Source organism: Thamnophis elegans, chromosome 13 (assembly GCF_009769535.1).
Source record: "Thamnophis elegans isolate rThaEle1 chromosome 13, rThaEle1.pri, whole genome shotgun sequence".
Classification (NCBI taxonomy): domain Eukaryota; kingdom Metazoa; phylum Chordata; class Lepidosauria; order Squamata; family Colubridae; genus Thamnophis; species Thamnophis elegans.
In genome coordinates this window covers 43,744,924-43,768,531 of record NC_045553.1, presented here as the reverse complement: position 1 = coordinate 43,768,531, position 23,608 = coordinate 43,744,924, and the positions used below count along the sequence as shown (strand labels likewise).

The window sequence follows — 23,608 nt, the reverse complement described above, 5'->3', positions numbered from 1 at the left end:
TACAAACCTGCTTGTGCAATGGGTGGGTTGTGAGCGCTGGTAAGACTTGTGAGCCTGGTGGCCTTTGAACTGCCTTCTGATCCCTTCTTGCTTTGATCTCCATGTGGTCTCCTGTTCTGTCTCTGGGGTTTCTGCTGTCAGGTAATGAGGAGCTGTGGGTCCCATCAGCCTTGGAGATGCCGAAGCGACGAGACATCTTGGCGATTGTGCTGATTGTGCTTCCTTGGACGCTGCTTATCACCGTCTGGCATCAGAGCGCCATTGCTCCCCTGCTCGCAGTGCATAAGGGTGAGGAGAAAGCCCAGGCCAGCTCTGACCATCACTGGCCATCCACAACCACCGTCACCACAACTCATCCTCAACATTCCCACCATTGTATTCATTCCATCACACGGTCTCCCATATGTTCCTTCCAAGATTCTGATCCCAAAACATCTTAGAGATCTTGAACCTTGTTTCTTTTGTGGCCCAACAGTGTCCAGCGGAGCTGGTAGCCAATTCGGACAGTGAGGAGGTTGGGGAGGAACATGGGCCAGTCCTAGAGTCTGGAGAAGGCTTGGATGAGGGCTCTGTGTCAGAGGCAGAGAGGGGGCCAGGGCCATCTGACAGTTATCAGCTGCCTTTGGAGTCAGACATCAGTGAGGCAGAAGAACAGCTGGAGCCTGTTCCCAGTGTGCACATATACAGAGCTGCCAGACAAAGGGAAAAACTAAGGAACAGGGGTCGACTTGGGAGTAAGGCCACAGGTGGATGATGAATGGCCCCTCCCAGAGGAAATAAAAGAGGAGGAAAGGGGGAGTGGAGTTTGCAGGAGACAATTACTTCGCTTAATTGGTTCGTGACTCTCCAAGACTCCTTGCCAAGTTTTGCAGATATCGGCCTGGCAGCTCTCCAAGCCAGATAAGGTCTGTGACTGTAAATCCTCCTTTGAATGACTTTGCTGGATGTGAATGAGCAGAATTCCCTGTGAATTAATAAAAGGCTTTTTTGTCAGGACAAGGACTTTACCTCATGCTCTTGGGAAGCCTCGGTCAGAACAGTTTTTATTTAGTTTACAGATAGGAAAATCCACAGCGAATGCTGAAGTTTCCTTATTGGCCATGAACAAAAATCCATCTTGCCCACCAGTCTGTAACTGATGAAGACGGTTCAGAACAAGCTCAGTAGGCATTCAGCTACGGTTCTTCAAGAATTAAGCTGAATGGAAGGCCACCTTCCCATTCCATATCGCCTGGAAGGATGGAGGTCAGCAGAGAAAGAACTCTCTCTTCTCAAATAGCCTTTCAAAATAAATTTATTTGATGATGATAATAAGAATAAATTTCAATATGCTACTTCAATATAGAAGATTTCATATTTCCTTCATGAGTTCTGAGATGATTTCTTGCCCAGAAGAAGAGATACGACTTGATTAAAATGTCCAACTAGCTATCTGTAACTTATGAAAACTCATAAAATTATTGTGCTACCTATTTCTTTGTTCATTTTACAATGCCCAACACATGTTCAAACATACACCACCCCTTTCCATAAAGATCCCAAGGTTATTATTTTCCCTAAATCAGCTTATGAAGAGCCAAGGTGGCGCAGTGGTTAAATGCAGCACTGCAGGCTACTGCTAGATCAGCAGGTCAGCGGTTCAAATCTCACCGGCTCAGGGTTGACTCAGCCTTCCATCCTTCCGAGGTGGGTAAAATGAGGACCCAGATTGTTGGGGGCAATATGCTGACTCTCTGTAAACCGCTTAGAGAGGCCTGAAAGGCCTATGAAGCGGTATATAAGTCTACTGCTATTGCTATTGCTATATTGCTTATTGGGGAATCCAGTATTCTGTTTCCTATCATGGCTAATCTTGCAAGCTTTAGCATCCTTTAAGGCTCATGCCTTGATCCTCTTGTTACTATGTTGTATCCCTATATGGTCCTCTTGCTTACAAACTATGGATAGGCTGGGTTTACACATTGTGCTAAGCAGAATATGGCTTGTTTAGTGAGATGTGTGAATACAGCCAATCGTAGCTTATTCAACCAACCGTAGCACAACACAGGCTTACAATGTCATGCATTGGTCAAGCACATTTTCTTCCCCACAACCTCTTCCCTCTCTACTATCTTATGAGATAGTGGTGCATGGTGGCGCAGTGGTTAGAGTGCAATACTGCTGCCTACTTCTGCTGACTGATGGCTGCCTGCAATTTAGCAGTTCAAATCTCACCAGGCTCAAGGATGACTTCAGCCTTCCACCCTGCCGAGGTGGGTAAAATGAGGACCCCAATTGTTGGGGGCAAGAGGCTGACTCTGTAAACCACTTAGAGAGGGCTGGAAAGCAGTGTACATGTCTAAAAGCTATTGCTGTTGCTATCAGGGCTAGAGTTCCAATTTGCCTACCATTGCTTTTCAAACTACTATATAAATTTGGACCAACAAAATATAAAAATAATACCTTCCTTCCTCTTGTGCTTTAAGCCCTGAGTGTTAGAGATTCAGAACCTACTCAGTAATCTATCTCTATCTCTATCTATCTATCATCTATCTATCTATACACACACACACACACACACACACACACACACACACGTGTGTGTGTGTGTGTGTGTGTGTGTGTGTGTGTGTGTGTTCCAGCATAACTCTGGAATGCCTTGAGCAATTTCAACCAAACTTGATACACAGATGATGTACCCTCTGGAGAAAAATATTGTGGGGTTAAGATACCCCTAAAACCCCTTGGGGTGTGTGTTCTGTTAAGATACAGCCTGTTGTGCTTTAAAATAGCTTCTACTGTACTGCTGTAAAATGGCTTCTACTGTGCAGCGCAGTGGAGTTGCCACAGTAATAGCTTCACAGTACACCACAAGGGGGCTCCTTCTGCTAAGGGGAAAAATCCAACATTAGAAATTATGTTTCGTCCGGACATTTTCCCCCTATAAATAAATACCTGGGCAATACTGGGTTATCGGCTAGTCTTCCATAAAGGACAACAGGATTGACTTTGTTCTCCCAATTCCTGAGCCAACACCTTAACAAGGAATGAAGAAGGTAGCAGTTTATCCCAAAAAGCCTTAAATCCATTCCTTACAGTATGGAAACATTTGCACAGAAGCAGGTGAAGCTTGGCCGATAAATCTCAAGGAAGCAATAATGTTTTAAGTGCAAAATTGTTTTTCTGGAACCCCGAGGAGCAATATCTTGGTCTTTCTTGATTACGTTGAATCAAAAATTGGTAGGTTTACTAACGTTCAGATCAAAAGAGTTTCATGAATCATTTCATCATTTCTGTTACGTACGTGGGTAGGAATAAACGGACTTTCTGCGTGTGCTTTTTAAAATTCCTTTTGACCTTTAAAAAATGAACGGTTTTATTTATACATGGGTCTTTTACCAGCAACCTTTCATTTGGGGTATGTCCCACGTTGGCTAATTCTTTGCAACTGCAAAGCTGTTCCAATTTGATTATTCTTTCATTTCTTCCTTGATGATGATGATGATATCGATATTGTATCTATTAAATACAATATAAACAACAACTGAATGAAAAACTGCTGGTGGCCTTCTACTGCTGGACCATAGAGAATATTTTAACTTACTGATCTGTGTCTGGTTTGACAATTGCACAGTGGCAGATAGGACAGCGCTCCAGAGGGTCAACGTCATTGCCCAAGGGATGATTGTTTGTTTGTTTGTTTATTATATTTATATGCCGCCCTTTTCCCCCGAAGGGGACTCAGGGCGGCTCACAACTCAAACCAGGGAAGGGGGATACAGACAAAAATTAAAAACGACACATAACAATGCATAATTTAAAACACACGACAGTCATACCATTCGAGATGGGGGCAACAGCTCTTTAGCCCCAGGCCTGTCGGAACAGCCAGATTTTAAGGGTTTTGCGGAAGGCCTGGAGGGTGGTGAGGGTTCGAATCTCCACAGGGAGTTCGTTCCAGAGGGTCGGAGCAGCCACAGAGAAGGCTCTCCTCCGGGTAGTCGCCAGTCGACACTGGCCGGCGGATGGAATTCGGAGGAGGCCTAATCTGTGGGATCTAATCGGTCTAGTGGAGGTAATTGGCAGCAGGCGGTCTCTCAAGTACCCAGGTCCAATACCATGGCTGTTCTCTCCCCTCTTTGGAAGAGCTCTATAGCTCCCACTGCCTTAAGAAATTTCAAAACATTGTTAAAGATCCATCTCATCCTGGGCACCCCCCTTTTTTTAACTTTTACCATCTGGCAGACGGTACAGGATAATAAAAACAAGGACAAATAGGCTGAAAAACAGCTTCTATTCCAGGGCAGTAACCATATTGAATTCTATGGCAGAGTGCAATATTGGGTTTTCAATTTCAATTATAAAGAATGTAAAGAATGTATGGTTGTGTTTTTATTTTTATAGTTATTGTGTACACTGAAGATGGCATTTAATTTCGTTGTACCATGTTCAATGACACTAAACTAAGCTAAGCTAAACTAAACTAAGCTAAGCTAAGCTAAGCTCAGCTAAGCTAAGCTAAGCTCAGCTAAACTAAGCTAAGCTAAACTAAGCTAAGCTAAGCTAAGCTAAGCTAAGCTAAGCTAAGCTAAGCTAAGCTAAGCTAAGCTAAGCTAAGCTAAGCTAAGCTAAGCTAAGCTAAGCTAAGCTAAGCTAAACTAAACTAAACTAAACTAAACACCATAAAGGTAAAGGGAAATTTCCACACTTGGGATATTGCTGTCCATGGTCCTGAAGTCAAAAATATCTAATACTGCTGTCCATGGTCCTGAAGTCAAACTCTCCAACCTTGGCACAAGAACGTTTCTATTTCATTTCTCCAAGGCCTGTTTCAACCAGCTGCCTCTTTTTAATCGAGAGGGGGGGAGGAGGGAGGGAGGGGGGAGGGAGGGAGAGAGAGAGAGAGAGAGAGAGAGAGAAGCACATTCTCTTTTTCCAATTCATATCAGGTGGATGTCAACGCCAGCAGACAACCTCTCCACTCGCACCTGTTTCCCCAGCCTTCTTTATTTTTCATTCTTTCAGTTCCCCGGGCAGCTGGTTTGCAAATTGTTGGTTTCCTCTTGCAGTAGATGGGTAGATTTTTATGCAGTTAGAGGATTAGGGGAGTCAGGTGGCTGGGAGAGATGAGATGACTGCTTTGCTTCGGATCACAGTAGAGAAAAAAAAGGCAACGTTCCTTTTGCAGACACAGGCCATGTTTTTGAGTCCATATAATCCTCAGCGAGTGCCACTGGGCTGTGTTTCTGATAGCTTTGGATTATTCTCATCTCCCTAAAGAATTGTGAGAAGTATAATAATAATAAGGGAGTCGCTCTTGAGCTGACCCTACATCACATCCTTGTCAAATGGCAGTCGCCAAGATTTCCTGGTAGGAAAGACAACTCCATTTCTGGAGTTTTATTGTCTTGAGAAAAAGATGCCCAACTGATTTCGGACCGCAACGAAGAAGAAGCAGAGTGAGATTTCCATTCAATTCATTAGCTTTAATTAGAATTGCATTTGATTGCTAAAATACACTTAATATGATTATTCCCTGGTCGTGCATGAGTTGCTTATGGAATTAACAAGTTTTCTACAATACTCTGACTCATAAACTAATCAGACTACATATACAAAACAGGATGAACCACCCCAAAATTAAATCTAATCAGCTTCAGTAACATTAGATGAATGAAGTCACAAAATTTATATAATATGGTGATGTTTGCTATGTGAATGCAATTCGCACGGATGCTGTCACATCCCCATTCCATCATACAGACAGTCCTTGACTTATGACCACGATTGAGTGTCAAATTTCTGTTGCTAAGTGAGACATTTGTTAAGTGAGTTTTGCCCCATTTTACGACCTGTCTTGCCACAGCTGTTAAGCGAATGACTGCAGTTCTTAAGAAACATACTGTAGTTGTTAAGAGAATCTGGCTTCGCCATTGACTTTGCTTGTCAGAAGGTCGCAAAAGGTGATCCCATGACTCTGAGATCCTGCAGCCGTCATAAATATGAGTCAGTTGCCAAGCATCTGAATTTTGATCACATGACCACGGGGATGCTGCAACTGTTGTAAATGGGAAAACCGATCATAAGTCACTTTTTTTCAGTGCTGTTGTAACTTTGAACTGTCACTAAATGAATTGTTGTAAATTGAACATCACCTATATTAAATATTGTTAATTATTTTGGGAAGAAACGCCCAGGGCTACTTATAATCTTGTTATGTTGCACTTCTCATCTAGCAGACCAACATAAGCAATGGAAATTTAATGCCACTGTTCATTTTTGCTTCTTTTTACGACTCTGTAATCCCTTGATTTGGAATGGAGGTGACTGAATGAAGCTGAGTGTTTGCTAGCTGGATGCCCTTCCTGACACCTATGTGGAGTTCACAGCAGATAATTTCTTTCGCGCCCTGATAGAGAAACATTTGCCGCTGCCTGGGATTGAACTATCCACCTTCCAAGTGGGAGGCGAGAGACTTCACCGCTACGCCATCCTGTTGCTCTAATGCCACTATTCATTAAGCTCCTTTAGATACCTGAATGCTATCCTGGTGCATTTGTGTTTTCCCCGTTCTTCATTCACCTAGGTGTTACTGCCCATTTGCTACCCTTAGTTCAAGATGAACAGTGCTTGCCTACTTCTATTTCTTTATAAAAATATAGTAAGGATTGTTAGCTGAAAAGAATTGTGCGGATGAAGTTGTTTTGCCCCTTTCAAAAGGCAGCTTTTCAATCTCATGAAGTATCTGGTGAAATAATTATATTTTGCAACCCTCCACGCCAAAAGCTTGATTATTTTCTAATAGACCCAAAAGGTAACTTAACGTTGAATTTTTTTTTCAGGGGTGGTGGGGGAAGAGATGTGAGCCGGAGGGGAACCCGGAGTTGAAGTATAAAATGTACGCTTATATAATCTGATGTAATCCCAGTCACGTTCAGGATTTCAAGTAAACAAGCTGGAGAATCAATAAAACGAATCAATGAAACAAAATAAGGGTAGAGCGATTTCGCAAACTGCTTTCTCCTGAAATTACTTTGTCAGTTTTACAGAACTGGGGCTGAATTACTCACACTGGCACAGTCCATACACCGGCTGCAGTGCACCCTCATTTTGGGCTGTGCCTAGCTGGAACTTCTAGTACCTTTTGATCTTACAAAACTGTCTTCACTGACCAAAAGCACCTCCCTTAAAATGCTATGAAAGCCAATATAATGTAGTAGTTAACTGGCCTAGAAATCAGGACACGGTGAATTCTACTCTTGTTTTATGTAAGAAAGCCAGCTGGGTGACTTTGACCCAGGAAATTGGGAATTCTAGTCCTGCCTTAGGCATGAAAGCTGGCTGGGTAACTTTGAGCCAATCACCAGGAGACTGGGAATTCTAGCCCCACCTTAGGCATGAAAGCTGGCTGGGTGATTTTGAGCCAATCACCAGGAGACTGGGAATTGTAGTCCCGCCTTAGGCATGAAAACTTTGACTTTGGCAGGAAGGTTAGCTGGGTGACTTTGACCCAATCACCAGGAGACTGGGAATTCTAGCCCCACCTTAGGCATGAAAGCTGGCTGGGTGACTTTGAGCCAATCACCAGGAGACTGGGAATTGTAGTCTCACCTTAGGCATGAAAGCCGGCTGGGTGACTTTGACCCAATCACCAGGAAATTGGGAATTCTACTCCTGCCTTAGACATGAAAGCTGCCTGGACGACTTTGACTCAATCACAAGGAGACTGGGAATTGTAGTCCAGCCTTAGGCATGAAAGCTGGCTGGGTGACTCTAGTCCTGTCTCTTACTTTCAGCCCAACTCACCTCACAGGGTTGTTGTTGCAAGGAAAATAGGAGGAGGGAAAAGTAGTAGATATGTTCCCTCCCTTGAACTATTTATTTAAAAAAAATAAAATGGGAAAAATCACACACACACACACACACACACACACACACACACACAAACACACCAGAGATCTCCAAAGGCCGTAGGGAAGAATCACCACCTTATAGTTCTGAATCGTTACCCTATGCAGGAACAACCAACCAGTATCTTCATAATTCAATTTGGTGCCCTTCAAATGTTTTCAGGTTCAACTCTCACCAGCTTCAGTTTTCAAGACCAACCATTCCAAATTCAAATTATTTGGAATTGCACCAAAGGTTCTCCATCCTTCCAGCAACCATTTCATCCCGATTCATTTGATTCCATTCAGCTTCACCATTGTATCCTCAGCCAGTTGACTTGATTATTATAGTTTTCTCCCACATCATTATTTTTTTTTGCTCCAAATACAAATGATGGATGATGATGGATGATGATGATGACAATTATTTATAGAGACACATCAGCATCTACAGTCAGAAGGCAGATTGTCTTACCCCAAAGAACTGATTGATGATACAAGGAAACAAAGGAGAACCAAGAAGCTTCAGGATTAGAAGATGCTTTGAGTCTTATTATCCAATGCAGACTTGAGGGTGACTTAGGACATAGGGGAAGACGGTGTGCAATCAAATATGATCTGCCCACTTTCCATCCCGTACACCTTCTGCTCTTCTGCTTGTTTTCTTTTCCTCCTTCCTGACCCCTGCCAAAAGGAGACTTTTACCTATTTGCTGCTTCACCTCTTCTTCTCTTGTTTGTTCTCTACTACAGAGGATGGTGGGGACACCCGTCGCGACTTCTCTCAAGGATCGGACTCTAAGGAGTATTGCTTATCTGACCGCGACATTGTGGAGGTGGTTAGGACAGAATACGTCTACACCCGCCCACCTCCTTGGTCGGACGCCTTGCCCACTATCCACGTGGTCACTCCTACTTACAGCCGGCCGGTCCAAAAGGCGGAGTTGACACGGTTGTCCAATACTTTTTTGCACGTCCCAAACTTGCACTGGATCTTGGTGGAAGACTCCCAACGTCGGACTGCTCTGGTCACTCGGCTTTTGCGAGACACCGGGCTGAACTACACCCACCTCAACGTGGAGACCCCACGCAACTACAAGCTGAGAGGGGACATGCGGGACCCCCGGATTCCTCGGGGAACCATGCAAAGGAACCTGGCCTTACGGTGGCTAAGGGAGACATTTAATAGAAACAACAGCCAACCAGGGGTTGTCTATTTTGCGGATGATGATAATACCTATAGCCTGGAACTTTTTGAGGAGGTAAGATGCTCACGGGCCACTCAGCCAACTGGGTTAAGTTGGTAATGCTGGCCTGCAACGGATCATGTCCCTCTGTTAGGAGGCCTTGGTGGACCTTCTCCACCAACATGAGATGGTGCAGAAGAGATGGAAGGTAAGTGAAAAATACCACACTCGGTTCCGGGATCTTGAGTTGTATGTAGGCTGTTTGTACAGATGAAGGCTTGACTTTAATCTACAGACATCGCCTTCTTTTCTATTCCCTTCTGGAATTCTGAGGTTCTTCATGAGCTGCGGTGGCACAGTGGTTAGAGTGCAGTACTGCAGGCTACTTCTGCTGACTGCCGGCTGCCGGCTGCCTGCAATTTGGCAGTTCAAATCCCACCAGTCTCAAGGTTGACTCAGCCTTCCATCCTTCCAAGGTGGGTAAAATGAGGACCCGGATTGTTGTGGGGCAATAGGCTGACTCTGTAAACTGCTTAGAGAGGGCTGTAAAAGCACTGTGAAGTGGTATATGAGCATAAGGGCTATTGCTAAATGCTAAAGAAGGAGAGAGAAAGAGGAACAAAGAAGGAAGGAAGGAAGGAAGGAAGGAAGGAAGGAAGGAAGGAAGGAAGGGGCACATTGGTGCAGAGTTAGAATGCAGTATTGCATGCTAATTCTGCTGACTGCCAGCAGTTCGATCCTGACTGTTCCAGGTTGACTCATCCCTCCATCCTTCCGAGGTGGGAAAAATGAGGACCCAGATTGTTGTGGGGCAATAGGCTGACTCTGTAAACTGCTTAGAGAGGGCTGTAAAAGCACTGTGAAGTAGTATATGAGTCTAAGGGCTATTGCTAAATGCTAAAGAAGAAAGGAACAAAGAGGAACAAAGAAGGAAGGAAGGAAGGAAGGAAGGAAGGAAGGAAGGGCCACATTGGTGCAGAGTTAGAATGCAGTATTGCATGCTAATTCTGCTGACTGCCAGCAGTTCGATCCTGACTGTTCCAGGTTGACTCATCCTTCCATCCTTCTGAGGATGGAAGGATGAGGATGTGTAAAATGGGGACCCAGATTGTTGGAGGCAGTAGGCTGACTGTAAACCGCTTAGAGAGGGCTGTAAAGCACTGTGAAACAGTATATAAGTCTGTGCTATTGCTATTGCTATGAATCTACAGAAATCGCCTCGTCTTCTATTCCCTTCTGAAATTCTGAGGTTCTTCAAGTCCATTTATGGTAGGTGAGAGGGTGGTCCTTTAACCCAGTTTCCCATCATAGCCAGATGCACTAAAGACCTTGCAGATGGATTGAGACAAGGATTGTTTTGCTCTCTTTTTGACCCCTCCCCATGAGACAATTATTGTTTACTATTTCCGTACCAAAGAGGGGAGGATGTAAGAAAGATGGAAGAGATGAGATCGGCAGAAGTTGCCTTATTTCACAAGCCATACCATTGTGCCTTGTTAAATTGTGTTTTGGAATGTTGGAAAATGAAGTCCAGTAGATATGAAGGCCAATTACTGCTCCGATCTTAGTGGCCATGGCAGTCAGCAATGGCTAGTTATTCATCAATTGATCAAATCAAGCACCTCCACCTTTTAGGCAAAGGAAAAATGCGATCGGCAAGTTAGCTTACATCTTATGAAGAATGGATGCAGGATTTAGGTTTGGCTAGTCTGAAGAAAAGAAAGACTAGGGGGTGACATGATAGCAGTCTTCCAGTATTTAAGGGGCTGCCACAAAGAAGAGGGAGTCAAGCTATCCTCCAAAGCACCAGAGGGCAGGACAAAAAGTGATGGATGGATACTAATCAAGGAGAGAAGCAACTTAGAACTGAGGAGGAATTTCCTAACAGTGAGGACAATTAACTAGTGGAACAGAAGTTGCCTTCAGAAGTTGTAGGTGTTCCATCACTGGAGGTTTTTAAGAGGAGACTAGGCAGTTACTTGTCTGAAATGGTATAAGATCTCCAGCTTGAGCAGAGGGCTGGACTAGAAGACTTCCAAGGTCCCTTCCAATTCTATCCTATCGTATGCTATCCTATACCATCCCATCCCATCCTATTCTTTCTATTCTATTTTCCTATTCCTATTCTCTAAATTGATCCCTTATACCAGTGTTTCTCAACCTTGGCAACTTGAAGATGTCTGGACTTCTGGGAGTTGAAGTCCAGACATCTTCAAGTTGCCAAGGTTGGGAAACACTGCCTTATACCAAGAAGGTTTGGAAATAGATACTGATAATACGGAGAATGAAAGAGAGAAGGAAGTCAATTTTTTAGGAAGGACTCATAGATGATAAAATAGTCCAAGCAGCAAAGGAGAAAGAGCTGTGATTTATAGGGGCATGTACTCCACGTGTGAGATTTGAAAGAAATCTTTTAACAGGTTTCAATCTCTGCTACGGATGTGCCCAGTGCTAAAAAATAAATAAATCTCCATGTAGCTGCCTGCAACAGCCGGATGGAATTCATTTTTGACACGTGTTTTTTTCCTACAGATAATAATTTCATAAGTGTCTATATTTACAGTGCCTCATTACGTATCGTGCTTTCCCTATTATCGTCTTTAATTGGCAAACTGTTTCTATAAATTGTCCACAGATTTTTTTTTAAAAAAAAATGCAAATCACCCTGCTTTCCTTCATTGAAAGGATTGAATTGTGAATTCCCCGGATGTAGACTGTTTTTTTTTTTAAAAAACATGCTACTGTCATTACTGATGCAGAATTTCTAGGCCTATGTATACATTGACCTCGCGTAACAACAAATTGCTTAGCAAACATTCCTAGTTATGATGGACCTCACCGGAACTACCCGATTTCGAAGTTTTAGCAACGACTTACACACAAACACACATATACACAAATTGTAATCTAGAGTCTTGATACCTTGTAATCCAGTTATTTATCAGGAGCTTCACGTCACATTCCCAAGTGAAGCTAGCTCTGACCCCATGTAATTTACGGCCCCAATCATGTTTTTACTCCTCCCCCCAGGGTGTGTCATCAATCACATTTGTTCAAGGGGGCAATTTTGCAAGTTGCAGAGATCTCCGGCTGTTGCAAGTAACCCTGGGAAACAGCCTTGAGAGAGATAAGTCTGGAATGTGCATCTGTCTTTTGCTGCCCTGGTTCCCATCCCTCCTCTTTTTGATGGCAACTCAAGAGCAGGCCAGGGATGCTTTGTGAGTTGACAACCAGTTGCCAAGCATCCAAAATTTGATTCTGTGACCATGGGGATGCTGCAACGGTCATAAGTGTAAAAATGGTCATAAGTCTCCTTTTTCAGTGCTGTTGTAACTTCAAAAAGTCACTAAGGGAATTGTGCGTCGAAGATTACCTACAGCACCCCCGTGAAAGAGACCGTACTTTGGCACAAAACCTATGGGGGGGGGGCGCTACATCTTGGTTGTACTTCTGTATGAGAGTGGGAGGGGTTGAGCTTTATTTCCTGGCTGCATGCAGAAATTAGCTTTCTTCAAGAGGGCATCTTTGGGAAAGGATGTAAGATAAATGTTCTGACCTAGGCTTCCCTAAAAAGTATGAAGCAAATCCCTGGTCCCGACAAAACCCCTTTTATTAAACAAATGTGAATTCCTCTCATTCACATTCAGCAAAGGCCTGGCAAACAGTCTTTCAAAGGAGTAATCATGCCCACAGACCTTATCTATCTTGGAAAGCTGCCATGTAAATATTTTCCAAACTCAGTGCTGTGCAAGGAAAGACTCGGCACAAAGTCTCTGAGATTCACAGACAGATCTTCACACTCCTGAAACGAATGAACGAACGAAGAAATTGTTTCCTGCAAAATCCCACTCCTCTTTTGCTCCTCGTTTATGTCCTATGGGAGGGGCCATTCACCATCCACCAGTGGCTTTACTCCCACGTCGACCCTGATTTCTTAGCTGTTCTTTTCTTCATGCGCACACTGGGAACAGGCTCCAGCTGTTCCTCTGCCTCACTGCTCTCTAGCTCCGAAGGCAACTGAGAACTGCCAGATGGCCTTGGCCCCCTCTCTGCCTCCGACACAGAACCCTCGTCCGAGCCTTCCCCAGACTCCAGGACTGGCCCATGTTCCTCCCCAAAATTCTCATTGTCCGACTCTGATGCCAGCTCCACAGACCATTGGCGGGCCACAACAGTATGGGGGTGGGGTGGGAATTAAGCTTTTTTTCTGGCTGCATACAGAAATGAGATTTCTTCAAGAGGGCATTTTGGGGAAAGGATGTGAGATAAAAGTGGGGAGACATAAAGGAATCTTTTATCAATACTCACCATTCAAATTCTGCACGGGCTTAAAAATTGCCTAAATGTAAATTTGTGTTTCTGGGTGGCGGGGGAGGTTTAAGTCTTCTGGGAGGCCCATAAAACGACGCCCACCCCCTCCCTTCCAATAACCGCTTATTTGCATATTCCTGCTATTAAAGAACACTAACTCTGATTCACGGCCAGTGGCGTGAAGCGGTTTTTGTAGACCAGAGCGCATGACGCATTCCTTTCCCCTCGGGATTTTTATAAATTAAGTCATTTTCAACCACGCTTGTAAAGTTAATTAATTTAAATGCAGGCAAATGAAATGTTGCCTGTTGTCAAAGTGGGGAGTCCGCGGCTGAATCTTTTCCTTTTATTTTTGTTTATTTTTCTTTTCCAAAAAAAAAATATTTGCCCTAAAACAGCAGTCTGAAAACGAGAGGAAAAAAAGGGGGGGGGGAGCCGAGAAGGAGACCAGTTTGAAATCAGCAAGGAAACATGGGCCAGGTTTAACAACTCGGAATAAGGCCTCTTATTCAGAGTACACAAAAATGTAAGAGATAAAAATACAAAAACTAAAAATATTATAAGCCAATGGTCCCGAACTATTTGGGCATCGGGAACCGATTCCCTGGAGAGAGGTTTTCCCCACAGACTGGAAGGGTCTTGGTTTTGTGTGCTGCCTATATCTCGTGGCTTCGCTTGCTTTCATGACAGGGTTTCTGGCATGCCACAGACTGGTTCCCAGGGGTGGGATTCAAATAATTTAACAACCGGTTCTCTGCCCTAATGACCATCTGGGTAGGCGGGGCTCGGTGGTCATGTGACTGGGTGGGTGTGGCCAACTCAATGTCACTCAGGTCGATGGGCACTTCGCCTTAGTTGTTACAATAGTTATAAGGGTTAACCGGAGAGGCAGTTTCTGTAAGCAGGGCAATCAAAATTAGAAATAACACCAGGATATTTCCTTCCTGCCTTTCTTACAGGATTAGCCCTGTAAAGTGGAAAAAAAACAAAGTGAGATTTCTTCCAACAACCGGTTCTCCGAACTGCTTAGAAAGTTACCAACCGGTTCTCCCGAATAGGTGCGAACCAGCTGAATCCCACCACTGCTGGTTCCTGTCCATCGACTGGGGTTTGGAAACCCCTGTTATACACTTATGCCTCAAATACGGATATACCCTATTTTCTGAAGTATAAGATGCACCAAGATTTTGAAGAGGCTTATTCTATTCTATTCTACAAACCAGACAGTTTTTTTCCAGGTGGCAACAATGGGATCAGAAGCTCATTGTTGTCAGTTCCACAGTGGAACATGTAGACATCATCTCCACTTTCTGATGGTCTTCGGCAAGCTCCCGAGAGAATATCCTGGGAGCCTTCTTTAATTGTTGACAGGGTCAACAGTTGGCCTGGCAAGGGGTAAGAGTTGAGTCTCAACTCACCAACCATGTGCCATGTCCTGACCCCTCACCAACACTGGCTGAATATTTTACGAATACTGGACAGTGGGTTCTCTCTAGTCAGAGGTGTGGTGCTGCTGGTCTGGACTGGTTCACCCGTACTGGTAGTTCTGACCACCGTCCCACTGCTATCCCATCCTATATATCTCATTCTCTCATTGCTTACCCCGTCCATGCAACCCAGCTGATTTCTGCACCTTGCCATCTCTACTCATCCCGGCTACCCTAGTAGGTGTGCTGGAAGCCACATGCTGTTTGTTTGAAGCAGTGGTGGGATTCAAATAATTTACTAACCAGTTCTCTGCCCTAATGACCAGCTGGGTAGGCGGGGGCTCGGTGGTCATGTGATCAAGTGGGCATGACCAAGTCAATGTCACTCAGGTCGATGGGCACTTCGCCTTAGCTGTTACAATGGTAATAAGGGTTAACCGGAGAGGCAGTTTCTGTAAGCAGGGCAATAAAGATGAGGCTAGAAACAACACCAGAATGTTTCCTTCCTGCCTTCCTTACAGGATTAGCCCTGTAAAGTGGGAAAAATGAAGTAAGATTTCTTCCAACAACCGATTCTCCGAACTGCTTAGAAAGTTACCAACCGGTTCTCCCAAATAGGTGCAAACTGGCTGAATCCCACCACTGGTTTGAAGCCACGCACAAGTGCGGGAGGCACGCACAGGTGTGGAGCCTGCACGCACATGCACGCTCATGTTTTTGGTACTGCACTAGGCAAACCGGTTGTTAAATTGTGTGAAACCCACCACTGTCTCAAGTTATCTTAGCCTGGCATCCTCCGGCCTTCAATTTTATAGAGGTGAGTCTTCTGTTCCCCCCCCCCCAAAAAAAACCCCAGATTTGAGGTTCTGGATGTCCTGAAGTTGAAGGTCATGGTCCAGCCTAAAGGGCTGGCATTAGTGTCCTTGAAATGGCCCATCAACAAGGAGCCACCTCTGGATCACCCCAGCTGCTCAGAGTCTTGCCATTATGGGTTGCGTTATCCTCTTGGGAATTTACCATAATTAAACCTACATTTCTGTCTCAATCAAATTTGCTCCCATAGGCACGCTAACCTACGTACTCCCCAAAATATCAGCTTCCCAACAAGATCTTTAGAGGACACTTGGATAAACATTGTTAAAGGTAAAGGTTCCCCTTGCCCATATATGCTAGTTGTTCCCGACTCTAGGGGGCGGTGCTCATCTCCGTTTCAAAGCCAAAGAGCCGGCTCTGTCCAAAGACGTCTCCATGGTCATGTGGCCGGCATGACTAAATGCCAAAGGAGCAGGGAACGCTGTTACCTTCCCACCAAAGGTGGTTCCTATTTTTCTACTTGCATTTTTATGTGCTTTCAAACTGCTACGTTGGCTGGGACAAGGAACAGGAGCTCACTCCGTTACGCGGCGCTAGGGATTCGAACCACTGAACTGCTGACCTTTCTGATCGACAAGCTCAGCGTCTTAGCCTCTGAGCTGCTGCGTCCCAATTCGGATAGCCATTAATGAAGGGCAAAATTTGGACTTAGAGTTTGGATCTGGTTTTCCAGACTAACAATAATTTGATCAATAAATTATTATTAGTCGAAAGGTATGTTGATTTAAATAGTTTTTGCCCTACGTCAGAAAGCTCTCATGGTTATCATCATGATCACCATCCAATATCAAGGATGTTGTTGATGGAAGCTGTCAGCTGAATGGATGGTTATGTATCTAAGATCCATTTTCAAACCTTTGGGGTTGGCGTCAGTTCTTGCCTGCTAGAGGGACGAAAGAAGGCAGTTTCACTTGTCTCTATTTCTTCTTCCTTCCACCATTGGACTTCCTCAAGAGGTGCTGGCCCAGAAACCAAGAGACTGTGAATTCTAGTCCTGTCTTAAGCAGAAAAGTCTCCTGGGTGACTGGGCCAATGAGCAGAGAGGGTGAATTCTAGTCCTGCCTTAGGCACAAAAGCTGGCTGGGTGACTTTGGGCCAATCACCAGGAGACTGAGAGTTCTAGTCCTGCCTTAGGCACGAAAGCTGGCTGGGTGGCTTTGGGCCAATCACCAGGAGACTGAGAGTTCTAGTCCTGCCTTAGGCACGAAAGCTGGCTGGGTGGCTTTGGGCCAATCACCAGGAGACTGAGAGTTCTAGTCCTGCCTTAGGCACGAAAGCTGGCTGGGTGGCTTTGGGCCAATCACCAGGAGACTGAGAGTTCTAGTCCTGCCTTAGGCACGAAAGCTGGCTGGGTGACTTTGGGCCAATCACTAGGAGACTGAGAGTTCTAGTCTCCCTTTAGGCATGAAAGCAGCCTGCCTGTAGAGTGGCTTTATTCATCTCTGTCCTTCGCCCCCCCCCCCTCCCGTGAGTAGCGAGGGCTCTTAGTAAGTGCTTTTATGCAAGAGGGCAAGTACTACAAGCTCATTTGGTTTCCCTTGTAGTAATTAATAACGCTGCAAGGCAGGTGAAGTGGGAAGAGGAGCAGAGAAGATGCAGCACCAGCAAAAGCTTCGTTGGAGAAAGAGCAAACTGGAGAGCAAGCTCTCTGTAGAGATTCTGAATGAGAAATTCTGTTGAAGGGGTGTAGAACAGCTGGGTGCTATTCAGTGGTGGGTTTCAAAAAATTTTTGAACCTCTGTGTGTGTGGCCTCCTTTGTGGGAGTGGCTTGCCAGCCATGTGACCTGGTGGGAGTGGCTTGTTGGCCATGGATTTTATTTCTTTCTTTCTTTCACTCTCTCTCTCTCTCACTCTCTCTCTTTCCTTCCTTTTGTCTCTCTGTCCCTTTTTCCTTTTTTTCTTTCATCTCTCTCTCTTTTTCTTTCTTTTTTTCTTTTTTTATTTCTTTCTTCGTTTCTTTCTCTTTCTCTCTCTGTGTGAGTCTGTGTGTGTGTGTGTGTGTGTCTCAGTGGTGGGTTTCAAAATTTTTTGGAACTTCTTCTGTAGGTGTGACCTGCTTTCCGGGTCCACTGGTGGAACTTCTTCTAACCGGTTCGGTAGATTTGACGAACCGGTTCTACCGAATAGGTGCGAACTGGTAGGAACCCACCTCTGGTGCTATTCCTGTTCCACGCCCCTGAACCTTTCTTTTTTCGTAGATTTTTAGGATTCAATACTGAGTATCTTTCTTTTTCTTTCTTTCTTTTTTCTTTCTTTCTTTTTTTCTTTCTTTCTTCCTTCCTTCCTTTCTTTCTTCCTTCCTTCTTTCCTTCCTTCCTCCTTTCTTTCCTTTCCTTCCCTCCCTCCCAGGGGTGGGATCCTACTGGTTTAACAACCTGTTTGCTGCGCGCATGTGCACAGTTTACAGAGAAATCATGGGGCCATTTCCAGATTTACGGGAGGCCCATGTTTCACCACTTCGGGAGAACCAGTTGTTAACTTTATGAGCAGTTTGGTGAACTGGTTTTTGGAAGAAATCATTAGGGCAGAGAACCTGTTGTTAAATTATTTCAATCCCACCACTGATCCTCAGGCCCACCTTGTGAACCACTGCACACAACTCTACTTCCAATTCTAAGATTCTGGGACAGTAAACTCAACGCAAGGGATGTGATTTTCCTTCTTACCCAAGTCATGTGCGAGCATCTAAGGTGGCTTCAGCCAGGTTTCCCCACCCTGGTGTCCAGCAAGCCCAACTATTGTGTTGTCTGGGGATAATGGGACTTGGAACCGTCTTGAGAAAAATCACCTTGGAGAAGAGCTTGTGCTCAGCTGTCAGGAAGATCGGAGAGACAGAGATGTTAATCAGTTGCCCAACTATGGACACAATGGCATGCTCTTCCATCGATCCAATCCAAGGGATGTTCGGTCATTCTTGTCAGAATATTCATGAACTGGAATAGAACACAGCAAAAGGTCAACCATTGGGGACTGGCTGGAATAGGACATGGTAACAAGGTCAGCCAATGTATAGGCATGGTGACTGGGTCAACCAGTGGGAACTATTTGGTGACTGAGAGGCATGCCAGACGGCTCGGAGCCTGGGCATGGCTTAGCTATGTAGCTCTGAGTCTGTGCAAGAGAACTAATCTAGTCTGCCTCTCTGAACTGAAACCGATCTCCCCTTTCCACCACGTTGGAAGAATCTGCTGTTGGTATTGTACATATATTCATGTTGTTATTATGTAGTATACAAAGCAGTTAATGAATCCTGCTAAATCTGTGAGTGCTTTCGGGATTTGATTTTTTTGAAACAAACTCTAATTGTCCGCCTCTTGTTTTCCAGATGCGGACCACCCGCAGGGTCTCCGTCTGGCCGGTGGCCTTTGTGGGAGGCTTGCGGTACGAGTCCCCCAAAGTCAACGCTGCTGGGAAGGTGTATGGATGGAAAACCGTCTTCGACCCCCACCGGCCGTTTGCAATCGACATGGCAGGCTTTGCTGTCAACCTCAGGCTAATCCTTCAGCGACCTCAGGCTTACTTCAAACTGCGCGGGGTCAAAGGGGGCTATCAGGAGAGCAGCCTGCTCCGGGAGCTGGTGACCTTGAATGACCTCGAGCCCAAAGCTGCCAATTGCACTAAGGTACGGCTGCCGTTGACATTCCAAGCAGAGGGGCGGCTTACACAGACGCTGGTTTCTCTGGAGGACATCCACCGGAAAAACCATGAACGTTCAGACCAGGGTGGGATTCAGCCAGTTCACACCGGTTCAGACAAACTGGTTGTTGCAAGGACCCGCTTACCCCGCCCCCTCCTAGGAGTCTCCACACGGCCCATTCATCATGCCAGGTAAATTCAGGGCCCACGCGGAGGCTCTGGGAGGGCGAAAATGGACCGCCCGGAAGCCTGGAAACTGGCCTGTTTCCTGCCTCCGGAAGACGGGGGAGGCAATTTTAGCCCTCCTGGAGGCTCAGGGAAAGCCTTTGGAGCCTGGGAGGGTGAAAACACCCTCCCTTCACTGCCAGGGTGTAGGAGGCTCAGTAGGCCATGCCCACCATGGACGCACCCACCCAGCAACAGGGCAGAGAACCGTTTGCTGATGTTTTTCAATCCCACCACTGCTCCAGACCCAGCCTGAAGAAGTTTGACCTGAAGGCCTGTTTGGGTAGAGCAGCTTCTGAGTCCCCGTAGAAAACCATCTTTGTAACCTTTGCTTAGAAAAGGGCTGTAAAAGACTATGAAGCAGTATATAAGTTTAAGTTTTACTACTATTCCTTCCTTCCTTCCTTCCTTCCTTCCTTCCTTCCTTCCTTCCTTCCTTCCTGCCTGCCTGCCTGCCTGCCTGCCTGCCTGCCTGTCTGCCTCCCTGCCAGCCTTACCATGGTGGCACAGTGGCTAAAGTTGCAGGCTAATTCTGCTGACTGCCAGCAGTTCCATTCTCAGCAACTCAAGGTTGACTCAGCCTCCCATCCTTCCGAGGTGGGTAAAACGAGGACCCAGATTGTTGGGGGCGATAGGCTGACTCTGTAAACCACTTAGAAAGGGCTGTAAAGCACTGTGAAGCGGTATATAAGTCTAAGTGCTATTGCTAGGGCTATTCTTATTTCCAAGGGCCAAAGATACTCTAGGCTTCTGCAAACAAGGAGGGCAACTTCTGAAGCTTTTCCCTGGCTGGTATCTCACTTCTCCATAAAGCGAGAGACACCTGCCTTCCCTTCTACAGCTGCCTGGGTGCCCTATAATCCTCTTATAGATTAACTCCTTGGGTTGCCACTTGAAACATGAGAGGGGTGGTGGGAACCGAAGCTCTTCTTAAAGACTTGCAGTGTTGGGGCATTCACAACTTCTGGGGGCAAGCTGTTCCACTGATAAATTGTTCTAACTGTCAGGAAATTTCTCCTCAGTTCTAAGTTGCTTCTCTCCTTGATTAGTTCCCACCCACTCATGTCAGGGGGCATCTGTGGTGGCCAAGTGCCTCAGACCTCCCTCAGGGTCTCAGACCCTCTCTCCTTCTCATTATAATCTTCCTTCCTTCCTTCCTTCCTTCCTTCTTTTTCTTCTTCTTCCTTCCCTCCTCCTTCCCCTTTCTTCTTCCTTCCCCTTTCCTTATTTTTCCTTCCTTGCTCTCTTCTCACCTTTCCTTCTTTTTCTTTGTCTTTCCTCTTTCCCTTTCTCCTTTCCCGTCTCTTCTTGCATGCTCAAATGCAAAAGGAGAAACATTTCTTCTTCTTGCTTTGCTTGTAGCTTGTTTTCTTAGCCCTCGGCCAGCGAACACGGAGCCCGGAGGGGACGGTTTCCACTCCCAGAGGCACCCTGGGCTGGTCCTTTGCTGTTTCCAGGGTGGTCCCATCGGCCAGATCTAAGCGCCCCGTGGGCCGGATCCGGCCCGCGGGTCTCGTATTTGACACCCCCTACCCTACACCACCACAAATGGCAGTCCAGTCTCTTCTTGGAAGCTTCCAGCAATTTTGATTCACCCCTCCCCCCTTTTTTAAAAAAAAAACCGAGTTCATTTTGTTTCCCCCTGATTTCGGTAGCCTGAAACAGATTTAGACGTGGCAGCCGGTTGGAGAGCTGACAATTATCCTCCTCCTGTTTTAATAACGAAGATAATGGTTTTGACGGTTCCTGTAATTGGAGATGCAGAGTGAGATGCCGGAGAAACCGTAGGTTTGAGTGTAATTAAAAAAGCAGTAGGGACTAATCACGAGTGCTTCAGGTGTAAGAGACGTTGGTGCGGCGTGGCATGGTCCATTTTTTTTCCTGGTCTTTTCGTAGTTGGGGTTGTATGGCTGTCTGGAGCATTCTGGGAGTTGAAGTCTGCAAGTTACCAAGCTTGTAAGCAGCTAGGAAGCTGAGAGAATCACCTTTAGGAGATGCACCGGCTTTGTGGGTTCACAATTTACCAATCATTTTATATCCAACCCAGAGGTGGTATTCAGCAGGTTCTGATCAGTTCTGGAGAACCGGTAGCAGAAATTTTGAGTAGTTCGGAAAACCGGCAAATGCCACCTCTGGCTGGCCTCGCCCCCATCTATTCTCTGCCTCCCGAGTCCCAGCTGATCGGGAGGAAAGAGGGATTTTGCAGTAACTTTCTCTGGATTGGAGAGGGAATGGGGACTTTACAGTATCCCTCCCCTGCCACGCCCACCAAGACAGAACCAATAGTAAAAATCTTTGGAATCCCACCACCAATCCAACCCTGAGCTAGAAATATTCTCTTCTGTCAGGATGAAAGCGAACCAGGAACAAGCAAGGAAGTACCTACATCGCTGTGTTTGCAATGCCTAGTCACCATTAGTAAATATGAACTCAGGCAATACGTTGAAAGGAAACCAAATGTAGCTAAGTGGTTTTCTTGGGAGATGTGCTTGGAACGTGGTTTGGAAACCACGTTGGAAGGACAGCTGAATGGGCCTGAGAAAGCCACTGAGATGATTTGCTAGTCTCCTGGCGACGGCAATATTTTTATGCCCCCCTCTTACTCTGGTAATTGTTGTGGCCCACCAGCAGCCAACAGAGCCATTTACAGAGTCAGCCTATTCCCCCTCCCCAACAATCTGGGTCCTCATTTTACCGAAGGATGAAAGGCTGAGTCAATCTGGAGCCTGGTGAGATTCGAACTGCTGAACTGCAGCTAGCAGTCAGCTTAAGTAGCCTGCAGTACTGCACTATAACCACTGTGCCACCTCGGCTCTTATATACCTAGCTATGCCCTTAGTTTAATAAGGCAACATATGTTGCATGCATGCAAGAAGACCCTGGAACTGACCTTCTAATCCTTCTTCGATCCAGATTCTCGTCTGGCACACAAGAACCGAGAAACCCGTGTTGGTGAACGAGGGAAAGAAAGGCTTCACAGATCCCAACGTGGAAATCTGACCTCGGGCTGCAAAGGGAAGACGCCAGCAGGTATGGCCCCAGGGCATGACTACTAAATCACAGCGCTTGGCATGTTGGCATTTGGTCCTACGGAGGCCCCTCTTCACAGTGGGGCTAAAGAGGGAGAATGGGAATCTGCGCCAAATTTGTGGCAGCTGCTCGAAACAATAATCACCCGTCTCTTTCACTTCTGAAGGCTTGAGCATGATCCTAACCTGTGAAAGAGTCCAATTGGGAGGGAGAGGAATGCCATGTTTAGCTCTGTTCCAAGACACCTGGAGTCCAGACAAGGAATAATGGATGGAAACTGACCAAGGAGAGATTCAAGATCGAAATAAGGAGGAATTTTTTTCCTCCTTTGGCCTTCAGAGGTTGTGGGAGCTTCATCGCTGGAAGCTTTCAAGAAGAGACTGGACTGCCATCTATCGGAAATGGTGTGGGAATGGTCTCCTGTTTGGGTGGGTGACCTACAAGGTCCCTTCCAGCTCTGTTCATCTGAATCTAAGATTATCTGACCGGAGGCTAAAACATACGATGAACGATTGCAGGAACTGGGCATGGCTAGTCTAGTGAAGAGAAGGACCAGGAGAGACCAGATAGCAGTCTTCCAATATCTCAGGGGCTGCCACAGAGAGGAGGGGGTCAAGCTGTTTTCCAAAGCACCCGAAAGCCAGACAAGGAAGAATGCATGAAAACTGACCAAGGAGAGATTCAACCTAGAAAGGAGGAGGGATTTTCTGACAGTCAGAACAATCAACCAGTGGAACAGAAGTTGCCTTCGGAAGTTGTGGGACCTTCATCACTGGAAGCTTTCAAGAAGAGACTGGACTGCCACATGTCAGAAATGGTATGGGGTCTCCTGCTTGGGTGGAGGGTTGGACTAGATGACCTACAAGGTCCCTCCCAACTTTATTAACCTAATCTAATGCCACGTTAAGTTATGTTGTACTAAGCATAGCAGCTGGATAGGAGAGAATAAGGCAGGTGGGGACAATTTCCAAGGGCTGCCATGTGCTTCCTTTAACAAGTAGCACTGGCTGGAGGCAGAGTCAGATTACAGAATAACAAGAGTTGGAAGGGA

General features: G+C 45.7%; 1 protein-coding gene across 1 annotated transcript; it reads left to right on the top strand.

Moving 5' to 3' along the window:
• The first annotated feature begins 101 nt into the window (after nt 1–101).
• B3GAT1 (beta-1,3-glucuronyltransferase 1) lies at nt 102–22,527 on the top strand. Its single transcript, XM_032229850.1, has 4 exons — nt 102–288; nt 8,621–9,129; nt 18,992–19,288; nt 22,441–22,527. Exons 1-4 carry the CDS (start codon nt 102–104, stop codon nt 22,525–22,527), a joined length of 1,080 nt encoding a protein of 359 aa, XP_032085741.1.
• Nucleotides 22,528–23,608: the final 1,081 nt, after the last annotated feature.

Excerpts from the sequence above, each read along its gene's own strand:
- B3GAT1 (XM_032229850.1), top strand. The coding sequence starts at position 102 with ATGTGGTCTCCTGTTCTGTCTCTGGGGTTTCTGCTGTCAGGTAATGAG. Across the intron at positions 9,130-18,991 it reads GCCTGGAACTTTTTGAGGAG|ATGCGGACCACCCGCAGGGT; the intron begins GTAAGATGCTCA and ends CTTGTTTTCCAG. Across the intron at positions 19,289-22,440 it reads AAGCTGCCAATTGCACTAAG|ATTCTCGTCTGGCACACAAG; the intron begins GTACGGCTGCCG and ends TCTTCGATCCAG.